The 20,305-nt window shown below is 42.5% G+C and overlaps 1 protein-coding gene across 5 annotated transcripts in view; it reads right to left on the bottom strand.

The window, feature by feature from the left end:
* Window positions 1-4,955: 4,955 nt before the first annotated feature.
* The window catches only part of LPP (LIM domain containing preferred translocation partner in lipoma), a 353,262-nt gene continuing 337,912 nt past the window's right edge, over window positions 4,956-20,305 (bottom strand). For all 5 annotated transcript variants that reach the window (XM_075031622.1, XM_075031623.1, XM_075031621.1 and 2 more), the window contains one exon: window positions 4,956-20,094. In XM_075031622.1, coding sequence (XP_074887723.1) covers window positions 19,966-20,094 — 129 coding nt within the window. In that variant the 3' untranslated portion in view covers window positions 4,956-19,965. The remainder of the gene's footprint in view (window positions 20,095-20,305) is intronic.

Here is a 20,305-nt window from a genome sequence, read left to right as displayed (position 1 = left end):
ATCTGATGGTGGTTCAGTTTAAGGACCTCACAGATGCTGTTTCAGACTGATATAGTGTACCATAAATGGGATTGAAAGCTCCCACCTATAGCAGACAAAGCCTTTCTGGTTCATTCAAACATTGAGGAAACCAACTATTGTATATATGCGCAGTTGGGATTCATCCAAAAGTGAGTGATAGCCGAAAGAATTTACACGTTCCTTGGCAGGGGAGCATGTTGATTTCAGAAGGCAGCAAAGGTAACGCAAGGATACAGGGAGACTCCCTTGCCTGGCATTTAGTATTTGAATCTCATCCTTTGACTCACCTCAGATGCCCTGTGAAAAGGAAGAGTCCCAGAAGGACTGAAGACCCCCCACCATATATGAGATATTCCTGGTTTAAAGGCAACAAGGCCTTTGGTCTCCATGGGATGGCAAGCAAATAGAAGCTGCTCCCACAGCCTCAGGCTGAATTCTAGGGGGTGTCTGTCTAGTTAAAGAGATATACCAATATATATAACATCGCAGTCTTCTATAAAGCACTGTGGAGAACTGTGACTCCAAAAAGGTTTGGAGGTGTAATTCATCAGCTCTCAGTACAAGTAACAGCTACCAAACGCACCATATTATGATAAAGGTTAAAAGCAAACAAGTAAACCCAAATGCATGCTATGGTGGGGGGAGCCTGCCTTCAAAGTGTGAAACCATCTCTAATTAACGGGGGTCGGGGAAAGGTTCTCGGGGGCAGACCGCCACACGGCGGGGCGTCCTGGGAAGCGGTGCTTCTGGCATCAGTCCCACGTGGGCCACAGAATGAGAGGGATCCTTGGTCTGATCCTGCCTGGCAGTTTCTGTGCAAAACGGGGCCAGTTTGCTCGGAAGCTTCCCACCCCCAAGGAGGGAAGAGGTGGGCCGCGAGTTTAACAAACATTTTGGTATTTGGAAGTCATTCCCAGCTCTCGTTTAACACACAGACTGCATTTCCCATTGCTAACTGGCAGCAAAGAGCTCATCAACATTTAAATAAGAGGCTTGTTAATGCCAGCGTGAGGCAGGTTTGCATGCCAAGGCTGGCTAAGGTTTCGTGCCAAGGATTTTCTAAGAGAGAATTTCTCTAGGAAACTCCTTCAAAAGGAAGAATTCACTTCTGGTTAAAGAGAACGAGGGCTTAATTTGAAGAGGTGCTGAGCTGGTTAAGTCAAATGGATGGTGCAAGAGCTGAAAGCCTGTGAAAATCAGACTCCAGCTTTTAAATCAATTAGCTGAAAAATGGCATGTGGTGTTTTGCAACTGATTATGCTTTCTGCAATGCAATAACTGAAGGAAAAAAAAGGCTACACATAACCTTTTCCATCGGTGCCACTGACTTGCCCATCAATGCTAAATATACTAAGGTGAGGCTCTAAATGCACCTGTTACCCAAGCGTGGGAATATTATTTTCTACAAAAGGTCAAATGCATAGTACAGGTTAGTACAGGGAGGATCTCCAATATTTGACTCTGTTTCTAGATCTCAAGTGAGTCCTATAAATTACAAAGAATTTTTACTCTGTGACTTTGTTTTGAGCCTTCCCTATGGAGACTGAGCCCTCATTTCAGAGCCAGTGGAGAGGAAGGGTGCTGGTTTTGGCAAAGCTAGAGTCCTATACTATACGTCTCTATAGCATGGTTTATTGCCTTTCCTTGTTCTGTCATAGAACAGGAGTAATGTCCATGGTGTTGGAATATGTGCATGGTAATTGGCTTTTGCTGTAATTAAATGCCTCAGTGCCAGCGTTTAATCAGCCGCCAAAGCCGTTTATTGCTTCATATACTGCTGCACCATGAGCATTACCCCTTAATTAGTTGCTGAAATAGTGATGATTTAGCAGCGTCTTTATATTTATACTTTAAGACAGCAGATTCAGTCCAACATCAACAATATTGTAAGATAAAAAAGCAGCTCATTCTGCCATGCACCGATTTGGGCTTATTAATTTTTCCTTACCTTGTGGAAAACAGTGTCATGTACATCTCCTGGTGACACCGCACTGAAGGTGCAGTTAGCACTTCAAAAGCAGTTGCTATGTCTCTGCTCCGCTCCAGGACTGACCTTGTGTATTTTAAGTGGATTCAGTATCAATAAAACATTTTCCCCAGAAACTCTCAGTAGCAAAAGAGGTGTAGGCTTCCCCCACTTTGACTCATCGTTACCAAAAGCGCCTGGATCTGGTCGAGCAGACCAGAGGCAGAGACCTCCCAGCCTTCCTCCCAAAATCTCCCTGGGGAAGGGAGCTCCTCTGTGCCACCTGCGGAGTGGCACTTCGTCTTGTATGACCCTGGCAGGTTGTGACAGGTGACACTACAGCAGCAGCAGTTTTCCTGACAGCCCCATCCAAACTGCTCTTCCCTCCTTTCCCTGCCTGCTTGTTTTTGCAGCAGAGGTGGTGCTGTGTTATGCAGCCAGCCACTTGCCATTTTGTGGGGAATAGGCCAGTGACAGAGCATACTCACTGTGTCCATTTATCACCTCCGATTTAATTTGTCTGAAAGTGAGAGGTCTGGTCTATGCCGGTCTTTCAGAGGCCCTTGACAGTTAATGGACTGAGAGGTATCTCCAGAAAACAGTTTGTCCTGCCATAAAGAAGGTGTCCAAGAGATGTTGAAGGAATGGCCCTTTGGAGGTGTCCATCTATCACAGAGGGAGCCCTGCAGTTTGCTTGCATTGGACTCTTCTCTCCCAAACTATTAGAGAAGGAAGAGATGAACCCTGCCCAGAACACCAATACTGCCTGCTAAGACTGGCACTGTGGACAGATTCCCCAGCTTTCCAAGTTTGTTCCCAGCTTTGAAAAGCCCCAAGGAAGCTTAGAAGGCCCCCGAGGTCTTCTCAAAATTGACTAGAAAGCGAAAGTCATCCTTGCTCAGTAACACAACTCCATTTGTGACACAGAGGAAGTCATACAGCAAATTAGCCAGATATCTTCAAGATAAAGATACAAGACCCATCTTTGTTTAAAGCCAGGTGGTTAAATCTACAGTAGTCACAGTTGGAGACAGCTATTGAATTGGAAGAACGCAGCTGTGCGACTGCTTCTTCATTTGACCAGGAATGGCACCAACAGAGCAACCTGTGGGGCTGCCAAATAGTCTACATTGCCTCCATCCCCCCCTAAACCCCTGGTATGGCTGGCCTTGGCACCTGGGTTTTAGATACACTTCACTCCCAAAGCTATCATTGTCTTCAAAGGATTCTCGTTGCCTTTGATTGCAAGGAAAGCAGCGCCAAACTGTCGAATGAATAGCTCCCCCACCCTTGGCCCTCGCCTCTGGCCCCCGGCCTGATAATGCATTTTGATTTGTGTGTGGACAACATATCCCTGGAACTTTTCCATCGTTACAAGGTTAGGAAAAAACACCTTGTGCTATAAAGGAAGTAATAATATCGAGTTTGGAAAACTATATAGCAGTTTGAATGGACTTGAAAGCCTACACCATCACACTCCCTTTACTGCCAAGACAAAGCCTGTTAGACTCCCATGTCCTGCAGGAACAAGCTGAAGAGTTCATCCTTTCCTGAGGGAGAACACAGGCCCTTCCTAAAGTCCCCTGGGGAAGGGGAGGAGGAGCTGGGAGTGAAGCTGCTGCTTGTACCTCCTTCCATGGCTAACAAGCATTCCCTGACAACACACGACCTATTAAAGAAGTCCTTCATGTTCACTGGAGGTGGGAAAGGAAGTATGAGATTTAATTTGCAGCCAAGAATATTTAGTCTGGACAGTAGGAAAGACTGTCCAAGGGTGAAGGCAATGCCGCTATGGAATGGGCTGCCAAGGGAGGTTGTGGGATCTCCATCTGCGGATGTCTTCAAGGGGATGCTAGATAAAATTTTGTTGGGAGTGACAAACAGGGAATGGCTTTAGCTCTATTGTGTGCCTTGGGATCTTTCTACAACTCCGCAAAAAACTGTTTTAAGAAAACTACTTTTGCTGATATTAATGGAGGACAGTATTCATCTCATTTAACCGTTAAAGAAACATACCAAACCTGTCTCAGACGCTCACCTAAAGAAAAGATGACAGATCTTCATCGACTAGAGGGCCACCTTGGACAACAAAGCTGTATTCCAGGCTGCTGAAGTTCATTGAGATGAATCCCACCTTGAAGACAGCCTGTGCTGTCTGCACAGGAGATTTCTGAGAGCAAAGGGCTTTTATAAAAAGGTCCAAGGATAGAGAGGGTAGAAAAACAGAGGCTATTAGCAGGGTGCAGATATTTAGCGGGTAAGAAACAGTCATTGGAAAAGCTTACCAGGATACACTGGATTCCCCGTCACTTGAAGCATTTCAGTCAGGGAAAGCGTTTGGTGAGGGTTTGGTGCTGTGCCAGGTTCTCTGACTGGAGAGGTGAAGGTCAGGCTGTGTGGTGATCACTGGTATTTTTGAAGCAGATTGGACTGGACCGGGAACAATCCAGATTATTTACTGGACAGGGAACAAAACAACTTCCTAGAAGAGACAGGCTTTGCAAACCACACTTCCTTCTACTCTCCCCATAATAGTTTGAATAATGTTCCTCCATTCATCTGCAAAGCAAGGTGTTTGGATCTGCTGTTACCCCATTGGAACGCACATTTGAGAATATTCAAAATACTGAGGCAACCTCAGCATATAACCCACCTCTGTGAATAACCTCATGGTTTAGGAATGGAGCGCTCTACTGCAAAGGTGCACATTTTTAAGACAGCGCAAAATTCATCAAGAGACGGCCAGTACAAACACAAGGTAGCCTCTCTTGTGACATATTCCTAGCATCATTGCTTCACCCAACAGTGAAAGAGGCTCTTGAATTAAGTATGTTGAGGAGCCACACAGTGAAATTTTGAACCCGAGAGAGAGAGATGGAGGATATGAAGCATAATTGCAGGTGGAGGTTGGGAGAAAGTAAATACCATTTGACTTGTAAAAATAATTTCACACGCTAGCAAACAAAAATGAAATTTATAAGAAGTTTATTGGATTGGTAAAATGTAATAAAAAAGCATTTGTGATACTTCTTCTGCAAAGAAAAAAGGCATCTGGCGATTTTGCATATTTATTTTCCCTTACAAAACATTAGAAAAGCATAACTGATAACAAGGATAACAACTGAAAGAGCAGAGCAAAGAGGAAAATACATCTCAATATAATTGGATAATGCGTAATAAAAATACAGAAAACACATGCTTAAAACAGCTTTCATTCTCTTACTGTAAAAAAGTCATTTTACGTGTTGAATAAAAAATATATGCCGGTTGCTCTGAAAATAGCAGTTTAGAAGAGGTAACTAGCTGAGAACAAAATATATATATCTATATATATTTATAAATATAGAAAACGTGTATATGCTGCATCTGTCCTCAGAACAAACTGGAATAAATGGTTTTCAATTCATGCACACAAGATACCAGAGAAAAAACTTCATATATTACCTAGTGGACCAATCCTGTAAGGTGCTGATTGCATTTCCTGAGTGCCCTCAAAGCCCTATGGATGTAGTCAATGAAGGAGACAAGTGGCCTGATGGGTTCAGTGGCAAGGGAGGCTACTCAGCAGCTCACAGGAGGTGCACTCAGCAACTCACAGGATTTGGGAAAACTCCAATGGCAGCAGGATTGGGCCCCTCACAGACTTGGGTAGTGCTTGTGCTCAGCAAGGGGTAAAACTGGTACCCCCGAGCTATGACAGATAGGAGACCAGTCCTAATAGCTCAAGTAATGTTACTTCATTAGGATCTGAGGGCATGGAGTGTGCAGCAGAAGGCATCCCTCATATAGGGAATGCCTCCTTGTGCCCCTTTCTTGCCCAGATACCTAGGCTAGTGATTCACATTTAAAAGGAAGATGCTTCCCATACCACTGAGAGCCTCTGTCTGCTGGTGCAGGACAAGGAGAAGTGTGCTCAGTCACGCTCCCCTCCCAACTGCAACAAAGGCAACAATGCAAAACCTCCTCTATCTCAAGGGCTAAAACAACAGCTAATATAAAGCTGAAATACCACCTCAAACCTAGCCTAGTCATCCACTATGAACTACTGCACATCCATTAAACATCATCACTGGTGAACCCTAGAGCAGACAGGTCTACAGTTGGCAGGGATAGGCCAAAGCATAGCAGCTACATAGGACAAACATTCCTGGGGGCACTTCCTCCTTGCAGTTTGAAAGATCTAAGCCAATCTCCCAGCCCTTGGTGGGTTTGCCATGGGGCATTTAGCCAAGAGGAATCCTTCTGGAATGACCCATGTGTGGTTCAGACCCCCTCGTATCAGCCCACAGGTAAAGCCAGTGTGAGAGATTACGCTCCGAAACACAACAAACCTCTGCTGTTTGTTCTGAGCTGGAAAGTGCCGTTACCAAAACTGCAGAATTAGTACTCCTGGTCTCTCATTTGACTAACTGGAGGGAAGGCACTGGGGCTGCCCTCCAGTCTCTCTGACAGTCCAAAACACAAGCTGTGGTATGGGAAACTATAGGACCCTTAAGGGAAGTTGAAGTCTCACCAAGGCAGATCCTGTCTAGCATGATCATGAGAAAGTCCAAGCGTAACTTTGCTGTGCCCATACCTCTGCCAATACTCAGTCCTCACTCTCCAGAGGGAGGTCACAGTGGTGCAGCATCAAAATATCAAACCCTTCCCTTTGCTGCTTTTCCAATCAACCTTGCATTTCCTCTCTGACCACAGCAGGGAGAAGTTTCCTAAAACATGATTTTGGGGATTGAAAGTGAGAGCACATGAGCCTTTTTAATACAGTAGCACCAATCAAACACCCAGCCTTTGGTTCACCTTCAAATTTTCTCTTCTAACATTATATAAAAAATGAATAATGGAGAGCTTGTAAGAGACAATATTAAGCGAATAAAATCTCCAGATATGAAAAACTCTGGAGTTCTGATAAGATAGAGACGTTTGAGGAGATATACTCAAGTACCTCTGCTACTGAATAGTTGCCTACCAGACAATGAGGAGTGTTAAGCAATGTGACAAGCAGTGCTGATGGGATAAGCCATTGCTTTGCTCATCTCAACGGCGAACAGATGCTCAAAATTAACCTCTTACTTCTCTTCTACATCATTCTCATACTTCCCATCCCCACTCGGCACTAGGGCTATTTCTCTGCTGCCCATAAAGGAGCACTGCAGGTCTCTGAAAAGGCATATAGTGAAGGAAGTGGAATACGCTTTTTGTAAAAGCAGCCCTGTTAATAGCCTACTCTTCACCTTGCTGGTTGTTCTGCTTAGATGCTTGTCAGGTGCTTAGGCATTAGGCACATTAGAAATACTCCTTTTTAGGTAGATAAAGCAAAGAACTAGATCAGGCTGAGGGGACAAGGCAGAAAATGTCCATTTGCCAAACCAAAATGGGTTTCCAACCCATACAGAGCTGTCAGTAAAGCACTGGCAGATGTAAAAAAGTGCCCCAGTTCTGCATTTTCAATGGGTACCGTCTCAACATAGTTGAAACGCAAACTACAACCTCCGGCTGTGCATTTCAGTGCAAACTGCTCTTATCTCATACAGCCCTGAATGAAACATTAGCACAAAGGCAGCCTAATTGGAACAGGATCTTCTCCCTCCCTGCAAATCCTAATCATTGCACACAATCCCATAGCTAACGGCAGAGGGAAAACACCTGCTTCTGGCAAAACTACTTGCACTAGGAAGGCAGGATCAAGCCCTAGGCTGGACATGGACTCACCACGGGCAGCAGCTCTGACTATGGAGAGGATGAGGTGGACCTTGCTTCATTAGCAGGTCTTCCTTGCTCCCATGCTGCAGCAGCGTGGCAAGCTGGAGCTGGAGCAAACGTTTGCAGAGCAGGTGCTAGGCTTGGGCTCTAGCTTAGGGAACACTTCAGAGGGTGGCATTCTTCCCCTTGCCCACCACCAAGGAAGACAATAAAAGCAACAAGAAACTACCCTGAACGGCCATCTCCCTTTCATTCTGAAATCTGAGCGCTTTCCCAAATGAAGGCATTTTTCCTATCTAGAATTCATATTTGGAAAACCTCCCTATATCAGAACTGGAAAATATTCTGATTGCATTTTCTGGTCCTAAGCTCTAGGTAAGCTTTCCTGGACGGAGCTCCTAACTTTGTTTTAATTTGGTGCCCAAACCAAAATGGCTCCATACCATATAGGGACCAGAGCAAGACTAGGACACCACAAAAGACAAGTAAAGAAAAATGACACCATGAAAAAGGACATGGTCCTATCAGAAATGCTGAATAAGCAAAGCTTCTATGGAGCAAAATTAGCATGAGATGTAGGAACAGTCATTAAAAAAAAAAATCAGAGCAATTATGCCCTTTATTCTTTGCCACATTTATTATTTTCACCTCTCTCTTCTTACAGATGAAATGGGGCAGGGCAGTTCTTTCTCCTATTCAAGTCAGCTTTGCTCTCCGGGCTGTCACGCTGCTGGCACAGACCTGCGGAGACAGGACTTCCCGCACTTCAGGGGAATGCTGAATTGGGGCTATTTTTTAAACATCAAACTATTCCTGTTCACCATAGACTCTACTTCCAAAAATAAAACAAGCATCCGAGTCTTTAAACAAGCGGATGGACCCTTTAAAGTTTCATAACAATGTTTTAAACCTGGGGTAGGAGGGATGGGAACAGGAATACATTTTCCTACTTATGGGAAATAATGAAACCAAAGTTTCTGGATATGAAATGCTGGGTAATAACAAATCAGAGGTCTGTTGCTGAGCCCGTTCTGCCAGCCCGCCCCTGTGAGAAAAAGACAGCAAGAAAGGGTTTTTTTTTGTACTGATGAACTTAAAATGAAAGGAGGGGCAATACACGGGAAGGAAGAGGGTAGACAGGTACACGGCATGGAAATGACTTGCCTGGAGCAACCACACAAGTAGGCAGAAAAATGGCAAATATAACCTGCCTCCTTATTCCCTTAGCCCTGTTTCCAAAACTAGTTTGGGAATGAACTGGGGGAAGGGGAGGAGAGAGCAGCAATTTGAACACAGCAGATGCTCCAGTTTAAACCGTATCTTCCCAAAGAGGAACCGAGGGTGGGGGCAGGAGAGATGGCTATTATTAATGTCCTTCCGTATATAGCAAAGCAGACATCCTGCATAATGGCAACACAATACATCAATAATAGCCCAAGAATAGCTTTCTACCGGTTTTTTTTCCCTTGACAGTTAGAAACATAAAGAGAAAAATCAAGCTGCTGAGATAAATAGCTAAGTCTCCACCCCCACCTCAAATTGCCTTGGCATATTTTAAGAGATAAATGGTTCTATGAGAAATTTAAATAGCTTTCTCTTTTCTTTTTTGGCAGCTGCAGGAACTGGGTCAGGTGTAGAAATTATTAATTTCGAAGCCTGAAAAACCCATGTTTGAAACTAAGTTTTTTTTCCTTTAAAGCATCAACTTTCTTAGAAGTAGAGTTAGAAAAAATTAAAAAATAATTGAGCTTTTTTTTTTTTAACAGAAGTCAGACCAAAAATAATTAAGTATCAGTGCAAGCTGGAGAAAAGGGACAATTTGCATAACAGTTTAATGGACATTAAAAGTATCCATAGCGGGTTGTTAATATTTTTTTGCATAGAGTGTAGTATTTGCACAATGGCTTTCATTCCTCTTGATTAAACATAGCACTGGGAGTATGCCTTGAAGAAAAAGACTGGGGGGCACCATTCTGTAGTTTTACCCTACCTTTAGTGCACATTTCCAAAGAGACAAGAGATTACTGCCAGAGTGACCAGCACCAAACACTTTCACAAGGAGCCCATTTACTTATTGCCAGGTCTCAGGATTGAAACCCCAGCGAGCCAATCTGCTCGAGGCTGTGCTCACTGGTGCTCAGAGCTGGTGAACCTGGTACTGAGCCATGTGTAAATCACTGCCTTCCCCCTTCCACTCAAGTTACTCTTGCTTTACACATTGATACCAGGATTTCTAGCCCAGCTTCTCTGCAAGATGCCAAAAGCCATCTCCCTCCTCATGCCATATGTGGAAGGATCTCTTTGCAACCATAAACCCCTAAATCTTACAGAAAAGAAAGGTCAAATCCTGTAGAAACTGCTCTGAGCAAAGAAATGCTGATATATAAACTCCCTCACAGGATAGTACACTAGTTAAGACCTGTAAAAGGTTCAAATTTCCAGTCCTACAAAGATTCCAAGATCTTGAAAGATACCCAGTTGGCATGCAGCCTGTTCCCTCTGCTGCATGGCTGGTAAACCCCCTCCTGTTCCCTGTGCTCTGTTCCGTGTCCCAAATCAGGCAGATACCTGAGAAGGACTCTCTCGTTTAGACTTGCTGCACCTCGACAGGGCTCACGGCTTGTGCTCTACTTCCCTTAGTGACCAATCAAAAATTTAAAAGCTGACAAAGACACAGATGTAAATAGAACTGTGGTGCCTAGAAAGTCAGAGCACAGATAGGATCAGAAGACAGACTGTAATTACAGGCCCTGCTACTTATTACATAGGCCAGTTGTGCTACATGAGCCTTCGGTGGAAACTTCCTGTGCAATTAATAAAGGAGAAACAGAATACTTTTGCAATCACTTTTCTAGCTTTCACTGTGGGGGTCCAATCCTGCCATCCTGGATTAGCTCTAATCATGGACAATCTTTCTCTGTGTAAACTAAAGGCATCTGTTCTGTGAGACTTAAAAAAAAAGAAAAAAGGAATAAAGAAAAAAAGGACAAAACCCTCATTGCAAACCTACACCATGCAATCAAGAAGGAAAGGAAATCGATCCTGAAAACCCCCACCCAGATCGTAATCTGACAATGTTTTCAAGGCATCTGGCAAAAAGGAAGAAGAAAGAAGAATGCTATGAAATATTTAAAATCCTACTTTTGCCAGGAATACGTGAGAGGGGAAAGGTGAGGTTGAAAGGGCTGCACTATTTGTAAGCCAAAACCTGAAAGCACCACCTTTTGCATAGGAGCACGAGACGCCCTTGGCCCAAGCCAGAGCTGTCCTGAGAACAAGTACCAGGCGCTGATTCAACAGGCACTGGCGTGACAAAGTCAAGGCTGTGTGTAAGCAGGACAAAAGAAGCTGTCCTGCGCACCAGGGCAGGCACCATGGGATCGCAAGGGTAAGGCACACGAGAGAGTTAATAATACAGTAAAATAGCTGCGTGTTTGCATCCCATAACTGATCCTCCTCATCTAAAGCTTCAATCGGATTTTCAACAGCATGGGAAATAGGGCATCCCCAAGGGAGGATTTCTCCTAAAAGCACTTCTCTTACTGCTGAGACTCTTACCAAAGAGGGACATCCAAGGAAGGGCAAACTGCCCTGTGAGATCTGAGAGGCACTGAATGGCACTTTGCTTTGTTCCTGCACCCAGGATCTTGCCCTCTCCATTCTCAAATCCCCAATGGTGTGGAGCACCTTTGCAGAAAGATCTCAGCCAGGCCTGACCACTGGACTAATCTCAACCTGCAACAGGAAAAGCAGGTGCAGAAAGAGGCTGGATGTGCCCAGCTGTCAAAAGGAGGGGAGCAATCAAGCTGACACTCAGGAGTTACAATGCTCAGCTGCGCCTTTGCCTTGGTCACATCCACCTGCCTGCTGTACAGTTCCAGTAGAAACCATAAAAGACTTCAGGACAAGCACTGGGCATACAAATGGGATCAAAATGGTCCTGAAGCGCGGAAACAAAAGACACTTTGGAACAAAACTGGCACAGACACAATCCCCACAACGCTTGCATAAGATAGAAAGAAAGAATCCCTAGAATGTATTTATCAAAAGCCATTTTATGCAGATTTTTCCTTCTGAATATTTAAAACATGGTGAATATTAAGCTTCAGAGATTCTTAATACGTTCCAAAGCCCCACGGACCTTTGAAATGCTAGCTCATCAATATGCAACATCTAATCTTGTCAAAAAAAAAAAAGAGGGAAAAAAGAAAAGCTATTCATCCTCTGCACATAGAGGTTACAGCGAGAATCCCAAGGAAAAAAAAAACCACAACAACCTTCCAGTATCTTATGCAATAGGTTAAATTTACTCTGGTTGGGAAAGTTTCACTTTCTGCAAGAGAGAAAGTGCCTGTACGTGCATTGCTGCTGGAATCTTCTTCTGAAGTGTGAGGCTGAAACTGTGTAGCTGGATTACAGTAAGTAGTTTATTAAAAAAACCAAAGCTTGTGGCTTTGCATCCTGTTCCACTCCAATGTAGTCTCAGGATCCCCTCTCCAAAGGCCAGCAGACAGTGCGCCACCTAAAAATCCATTCTAGTCCAAAATGCTGTGGTTGAAATGGCTTTGCTTGTTTATAAAGTTTAGTGTTTCATATCGCTTGCATCTGACCTTCAGCAGAAAGAAAAGCTCAGTTAAATTGTGCAAATATGTACCAAATGGGAGCAAGGGAAAGCAGCCAAAAATGCTGCATGAGCTTTTGCAGGGCTGCAGCCTTTCGGGAGCACCAGTGAGATGAACTGGATGAGAGGCCAAATTGATTTAGGCTCCAGGCAGGAGCTTAAAACACCATGACATCCAAATTCACAAAGAAAATGTTCTGTTACTGCAACCCCAAATTTCCTGCACATGAAAACACTGTTTTCTTTCATCTTTAGGAGATGCTCGTTCTGTAAACCGACATTTAAAAATGAACAAACAAACAGGAGTCAGCTGACAAAGGATTCTTGCTGGTGAATGGAAGTAGGTCACTCTGAGTATTTTGCCTTTACAGTCTGGCTTAATATTAGTGTTGTACACAAAACAGTAACAAAACTGCACTGGAGACAGGGAAAGACTCTAATTTTGTCTCTTCTATGAAAATTAGCATTAACATTCGGCATTGATGTGCAATGCCTCCGAAGCACCCGATATCTGGTTAATGAAAAAAAAAGAAACCACAAAGCAAACCACACACTAAATTAAACAACAACAAAAAACCCTTACTGGTCAGCCTACATTTAAAGACATCTAAGTATGAGTAATCAGGCAGAGAGGAATTTTCCTGAAGGAACATAAAAGAAAATGAAAGTTCCACATAGAAGACCAAATAAAATCTTCTGTCTCTCATGAATGCAAATTCTGGCTGCCCTTTTACACAAACATATTAAAGGAATAAAACTGGAGGAAAAAATAAAAGAGGAAAAAACTAATAAATTTGGGTTTGGAGAAAAAAATATTTAAAAACAAACAAACTATCCTTCAAACAAATTTCTTCATGATAAATCCCTGCAATCATGTGGTTCTAAATTATATGGTTAAATATGACTGAAAAAGTAAGGCACAATTTCATAATCATTTTAAAAGCAATAATTATAATCATTTTCTTTGATATCCATGTGGCAGGCCACTGATACTATGGATGCTCAAAACTATTGGATTAAAGATCTGGAAAAGTTTTTCCAACTACTAGCTAAGACACACAATACCTCTGTGAAGTGAGTAACATACCGTCTTCACTGCAACGATGAGTACACGTTGAGCAAATGGAAAAAGCGAGTAAGAGAGCTGCTTGCAGACAAAGGGAGGCAGAGGTAAAAAAGTAGAGATGCTCCAAGTGACATGTTCTTAGTGAGGGACTCTACCCCTGGAAATGTAAAGGTTATGCCACCACCTGAGCCTTCTGTTTCCTTCCTCATTTTCTAGAAGATCTAGGTATGATGAGAAATGTGGACAAACAGCAAAATAAAAAAAAAAAAAGTTTGAACTGAATGCTCTTGATACCAGTGATCAACCCCATTACCTCCACATGTAACATGAAGCCAAAGAGACCAGGAACACGTAGCCAGGAATAAAGCCCAGTGGGGTATAAATAGCAGTGCGCGATATTGCAGCCTGTATTTCTACTTAGTTGTAGCCCACAACCACCTTATGTGTGCGTGTGAGTGCATAATATGCCAGAGCGGTTTGCAAGTGTTTGAGCTTAGTTTTTTCAGATCACAGCAGAGAATTTCCCCAGCTGAAATGAGAGCTGTTCCACAATGTCCACCAGGAAATCTACCAAGGTTATGGTTTTTTGCTTAGATTTTAGATGCTGGGTGAATGTTACAATTTCACAAGTTTAAAGTCTACTCTCTCTCTCATGCTCCAAATGCCAGTTGGGTAACCAACTGTTGCAAATTCAAACCTGAAATGCTGAGGAAGCCAGGTAGTATTTCTAGAAATGTTTAAGGAGAAATGCCATTCCCAAGCCCAGAAGGGTATGTGGAGATGAAGTTAAATCAGTATCTCTTGATCTTTGTGGCAGTTGCCATAATGTGCTTATATTCTTCAGTAATTTCAGGGACAAAATAAAAAACCCAAAGAAGAAAATTGCAATTGCCACAGAAAAAGACCCTGGCACTCCCCATAGCCAGCCACTCCATGGCTTTAAGACGGGAAAGAAAAATGAACCCAACAGAAGTAACACTGTTATTTTAAGAAGAGTCACATTATTTGGATCATTCTAACAAAGGAAGCAGTGACTTCAAAATTAGCAAAACTAGTTAAAAATAGGGAAAAAATATCTTGTGAAAAGTTTCAAAGCTTTTTTTTATGTCACCAGGTCCAATATTGAACCATTTCCCAAGAACACATGTGCTTGTTTTTAAATAGAATTTTTATCCAAAGAAGTTTTCAAAATAATCACAGAAACTTCAATTTACCAGCAGACGAAACCCAAGAACTACAAAAAACTGAGGAAGATGACATGGGGTTTTGAGAAATGAAAATATTTGTTAACAATTCTGAAATTTATTTAGATAAAAATTCAATATGGTTTTAATAATAATAGCAAAGAAAACCCAAGCTGTTGTGGATAACATTGCAAAAAGAGAGAATTTCTCATTAAAAAAATGGCCCTTCCGACATCACATAATTTAGTGTAAAAATTGTGACCAGCTCTAACTGGAAATAGTGTTCTCACAGCTCTCTCTTAGTTTGTACTTTACTAACCTCTAGATAGTACTAAGTAGTTCTTGCTATCCTTTGGCAACAAACGCTCAATTACCATCACTAGTGTTTTCTCGTGTGAATTTCACCACAATGAGATTCTTCAGCACACCTCTCTCTGATAGCCTTGACTTACAATACTGAAGTCTATATAAGGTGTAGTCAACCAAGCTCAGTGAACAAATAGCAAATCTACATGATGAACCAACTGCAGGAACCAGATATCAATAGAAAACAGTTATAAATTCAAATCCTTTTTGAGCCATTTAGCTGAAGCTCCAGGTGTCTAACATTTATCTCCGATACTGAAGGAGGGCAAAGACACAGAATTTCCCTCAAGGACCTTCTCTTGGGTCCTGTTATCCCTCATCTGCTGGACTTTCTCAAAATCAAAAGGAACCAGCATTTATCAAACCTAAGCTAGGCTTAGCTGACCATGGCCAGGCACCAGCCATAACAGGTCCAAAGAGATTTCAGTATGACTTGTTGCACATTCTCTTCAACAACCACCATTTCTCTGAAAGACACTTTTTTGTCATTCTTCTCAGGCACATTTTGTTGACAGGCAGAAAGTCAACTTAAGGCCTGTGTCTCATGAAAGTCTCACTCCTGCCGTCAGGTTGAACGCTATTATGTAGAGTTCACTATGATAAACACTTTGGTACTCCCACACTTCTATGATTAAGTCATTACCCCAGTGTTTCGCAGCTGTGATAAAAATCCAGAATTAAAACATTAGAAAACCAAAAACAAAATTAAAGGTGCATTATCTCATAGGCTAAGGCAATTGTGTTGCTTTCCATTTTTAAAAGCAATGTTCAAGCAATGATTAAAATAAGTGACAATAAAACCATCACATTCACAAAATACTAGTGTTAGCCTTGGGGATGTGCTTAAGGATTGGGCTGTAACCAAGGCAACCCAATCTTCTGGAGAAAGTTTAAGCAGACAGTTTTAAAGCCATGGTTCAAAGATACAGCAAAACTGGCTGTAGGGCTACTTGTGACATATGGAAAGTGCCACAGCCACCCGACACAAAGCACTGATCTTGCAATAACTCATCATCCTGTTGTCCAAACGTTATGTTGGATCAGCCACTGGGTGCCTTCCTGCAGTTGTCGTAAGGGCAACACAGGACCCATTTCATGTGTTCTGGGTAATTTGACAGAAATTTGACTGTGTCCACATCCTACCCAGATCAAATCTGTATGACTGGGTGATACAGAATCAGTCTGGTATTAATGACTGTAGACCCATGGCTTATGTCACACCATGCAACGGCTTTAAGTCTGTGCTTAAACAAACCCCAGGGGCTTAAATATTTTGCTGAATTAGAACCTGATCCTGGACCCTCCTGGGCCCCGTCCGGCCACGCAAATCATGGGATCAGGCCCTACTTGCCAACAAATGCTAGAGAAAGCCAAAGCAGCATAAGCAAAAACTGCAGACTTGAACAGAAACGTCTGTGTGATCTTCCAATTCTTTCTGAAAAGAACAGTTTGGACATTGCCACAGATGACGTGAAATTTTATCATGGCTAAGAAGTCCACCTTAAGAAAAGCAAGGTCTCTTTGGCAAAAAGACTCCTTCTTTGGAACAGATAAAACAGGATATATTATAAATATGTGATAAATATTGTGATGAAGCAATATCCCAGTGGTTCTTAATTGCAGTGCAATTGAGGTAAGTCCACCAGCATTTCCTAATTAAATCCTGAAGCATCAGAGGGGAGATTTCCATACACATGCGGGTGATGTGAGCCTCTGCGACGTATGTACATTCATGCAGTATTTTTTGAATATATTTATAGCAATTTTAGAAGCCAAAACCACATGCATTATAGAAAATAAAAAAGAGTGGTTTAGATGCTCACTCTTTCCAACAGGCAGATGGGTTTGGTGTTTCAGGGGTGAAAACAAAAGCATGATAATACCTTCAACCAGATGTGTCAGGTCTAGAAATTAGCCACAGTACCTCACATATCAACACTGCTCAATCTTTGTCAAACATCATCCATCCATGGGTTGTTTAATGCTTGAAAAGTTTGGCTCTCACCTCCCTGCATGTCAGCCCAACTCACCACAGCACCCTAATAACACAGAAGATTCAGATCTAGATCTCCTGGCTGGCCCTTAGCTTTGAAATGGGCTGGAATCCCAAACCTACATACCAGCAAACTTTTCTGGAAAGAGAAGACAGAACTCTAAAAATCAGTAGTTTGGGTCAATCTGTGATTAGTTTAATTCCCATAACCTCCCTGGGAAGTTGGAAAGAAGCCCTCTCGTGCAGAGGGCAGAAGACGAGAAGCCATATGACTTGCTCCAAGTCCAGCCTGTGGCAGGGCCATAAAAAGCCCAAAGGCTCTGGACTTTGGTCCTCCTTAGTCTAGGTCACATTCTGCAGGAAGGCACAATAGCTCATTTCCATCAGTTACCCCAGTGTTATTCAGGAGAGTCTCATCAGCCACTTGATATAACGCTAACAAGAATAAGGAAGATCAGAGCTACGTTTACTGCCTGATGAATGGCTTACTCCGCACCCGAGTGCATCACGTTCTCCCCTGTGCTTGCAGAGATGTAAAATCTTCCACAGGGATACAATGGCGTTAGCAATCCAAGCTCTGACCTCCCATGGTTTTGTAGGGTTAGTTCAAACTGGATTTGCTCAATAGTTGCGAGGTTTTTTTGACTGGTGGCAGTGCAGACTGCATGTAAAGAAGCGAGCTCAGAAGTACCTTACGTGCCACGGTTCAAGGAGCGGGAGCCCAGACGGAACCTGGCAGGAGTCACGGTGCAAAAAAGTCTGTTTACGTCTGAGACAGTAAAATTCTTGAAGGCCAGGGTAGAAATCTAGTATAAAAAGGCAAACTGCTTCAGTACAGCCACGACGGTGGAGAACGATTTCTTTGCTTAATGATGCCACCCTTCTAACAAAGAAGGATTCATTTTGAGCTGTGAATTTTGGGAAACTTCCCTGACACTGGTGGAGTTTGCCAACATATAAACCATGTAAGGAACAGAGGTTTCAGACTGGTATTTCTGTATTTGAATTTACTGTATACAGCTAAAGCTATTAAATTTCACAGTGCTCTTCCATAAAGGCTAGTGCTGAACTGAAAGGAAATGCACCATTTGCAGGAGCTGCAGTGAGTATCTCAATTTTTCCTCTTTGTTTCCTATCGGTCTAGCTCACCTAACTTTTCTTTTCCAACATTAGTGGGTATAATTATATCAGGTTTCTGTTATGGAGAATAAAGATGAAAGCACCACATTCTTACTGTTTTTCAGTGGGTGCATGAAAAAAATTCTTATAACTTACTCTTGAAAAGTGCCAGTTTGTCACTTATATGGTCAATCAGCCTGCAACTGTTTCAGTTCTGCTTCTTAATTTGTTAAGTGCAAAGAAAAGTATTTTCTTTGATTACATCTGCAAATAAGATATTAATGTCAATTCAGTGATATGAAAATTACTCCCTCAGTGTAATTTGCACCTTAGTTATTATGGGTTTCATGAACAAGAATGTTACAGCTGCTCAGAGTGCTGTGTATTTCTAATTTTTAATTATTTTTTTTTTTAATTAACCAAACTAAAAAAAAACCCACCAACATGAGGAAAAAAAAAGATTATTAGTGCCCAGCTTTTATTTACCTTGGCATATGTATTAATTCTGGACTGAAGATGAAAATGCTGCTGCTGGCCCAGCAGTCTTCTGCAATGACATTTCACCAGAGAGAAGTTACAAGTGGCTGGGATGAAAATGAAAGAGGAAAAAAAAAACGCTTCCTTTTTGGAATGACATAGAGAAGGGTTTAATACCTTCTTCAGCCTTCTTAAGATAAAAACTGAATGACAGCATGTGTTTAGGAGGATCCTTTTTGCTGTTGCTGAAATAAAGATCCTTAATTTTTTTAATGAGAGCTCCAGATCATGTGTGTTAACATCAGAGAAATGTATATCCCAAGGCCTGATGCAATTCCTGTTACAGGTTAAGGAAAATCCTCCCACTGCAATAAACAAGAGATGGAACAAGACTCTATTGCTTACATGTCTACCCAGAAACCACCACTGCCAGTGGTCCCATTAGAATGGGGTATGTGAGAGAGTGGCATAAGATTTTTTGTAAGCATCGCTTTGTACTGCAGTTCTATGTAGTCATTTTTTTTTTTAACCACTGGGATTTTAAAAATGTGTTTCCAGCTCCACATCCTTAAAAGACCTTTTCAATGGACGTGATTGGCTTATACCTCTGGTAAATCAAAAGCACATTGTGTGTATGTGTGTGTAGTGTGTGTGTAGTGTATAGTGTGTGCAAGCTCACATCTTGCTGTGATTGTTCATACATTGTGAATTGGAAGCATCACTACTGAATAAATTTATGCAATAGCAAAATATAATTTCGTAAGAAAAAGAAGAAAAACCCTATTGAACTGGAAGGAAATGGAGACAAGTAAGGGCCTAAGAAAAATGATATAGGTAACAAATCTGTGTCCCAAGGATATAAGGTCACACCTACACTCTTACGTGCAGTACAGCTGAAGTTGCATTGTTTGTGTTGTGATGAGAGGAGTGCTGGGTCTGCTCTCACACCTCCTAGGGCAGTGGAGCTACTTCTGCTGGTGATGCAGATCCTATTAAAGTCGAATGGAAGCTCCCCATGACTTCAATGAGAGCTGGTCAGATTCTCAAAATAACTTGGGAGAAAGAACTAGTTCAGCCATGTTTCAGCTTCTACCTTCATGTACTTCTTAAGAGACAGGAATCAAACACAGCATTATAGTTGGGACCATGTTCAGACCTCCTTCTACAGGCAGATAACTTAGGTGCTGTGACCACTCATCTCCATCAGCTGCAGAGACAGCAGGTGGTCTGACTCACTCACTGCCCTCCTGAAAAGTCATGTCTAAATTAAGTGCCTGTCATGGGCAGTCTGAACACGGCCTCTTGAACTGCCCTCTTGCTCCAAGGCCTTCCAGTTTTCCTTTTTTTTTTTTTTTTTTTAAACACAGATTCAGACCCTAGGCTGGAAAGAAATCATGCAAAGCTTGTGCAATATCCCCCAATGGGCATCCTAGGGAGGGTCACAGTTGATATTCAGAGATCAGTGCTGGCCTTGGCAGTCAGAGCCTGGATCCGAGCAGAGTTGCAGGTCTTGCAAAGGATGTGCCCATCCAGAGGGTAACAGCCCTGATTGTCCCCTTCAGACAGGAGGCCACCACAGTCCTAGGAAATAAGCAAACAGAAAGAGCAAAGTAAATAAGAAAGGAGAACAAGATTAAGCGAAGAATCTATTAGCCAAAGAAACTCTCTCCTCACTCTCCACCTTGTAACAGGATCCAGCCTGAGTCAGCATAAAGCATGAAGCTGAGGTACGTGATGTCTTTCACGATTAAGCCATTTCCTGATAAGAGACAATGCTTCAGAGAAGATGGGT

The sequence above is a fragment of the Buteo buteo genome, chromosome 7 (genome assembly GCF_964188355.1).
Source record: "Buteo buteo chromosome 7, bButBut1.hap1.1, whole genome shotgun sequence".
In the NCBI taxonomy this organism is placed as follows: Eukaryota; Metazoa; Chordata; class Aves; order Accipitriformes; family Accipitridae; genus Buteo; species Buteo buteo.
Note: the sequence above shows the minus strand (reverse complement) of the source record. Positions and strands in the feature narration are given on the sequence as shown.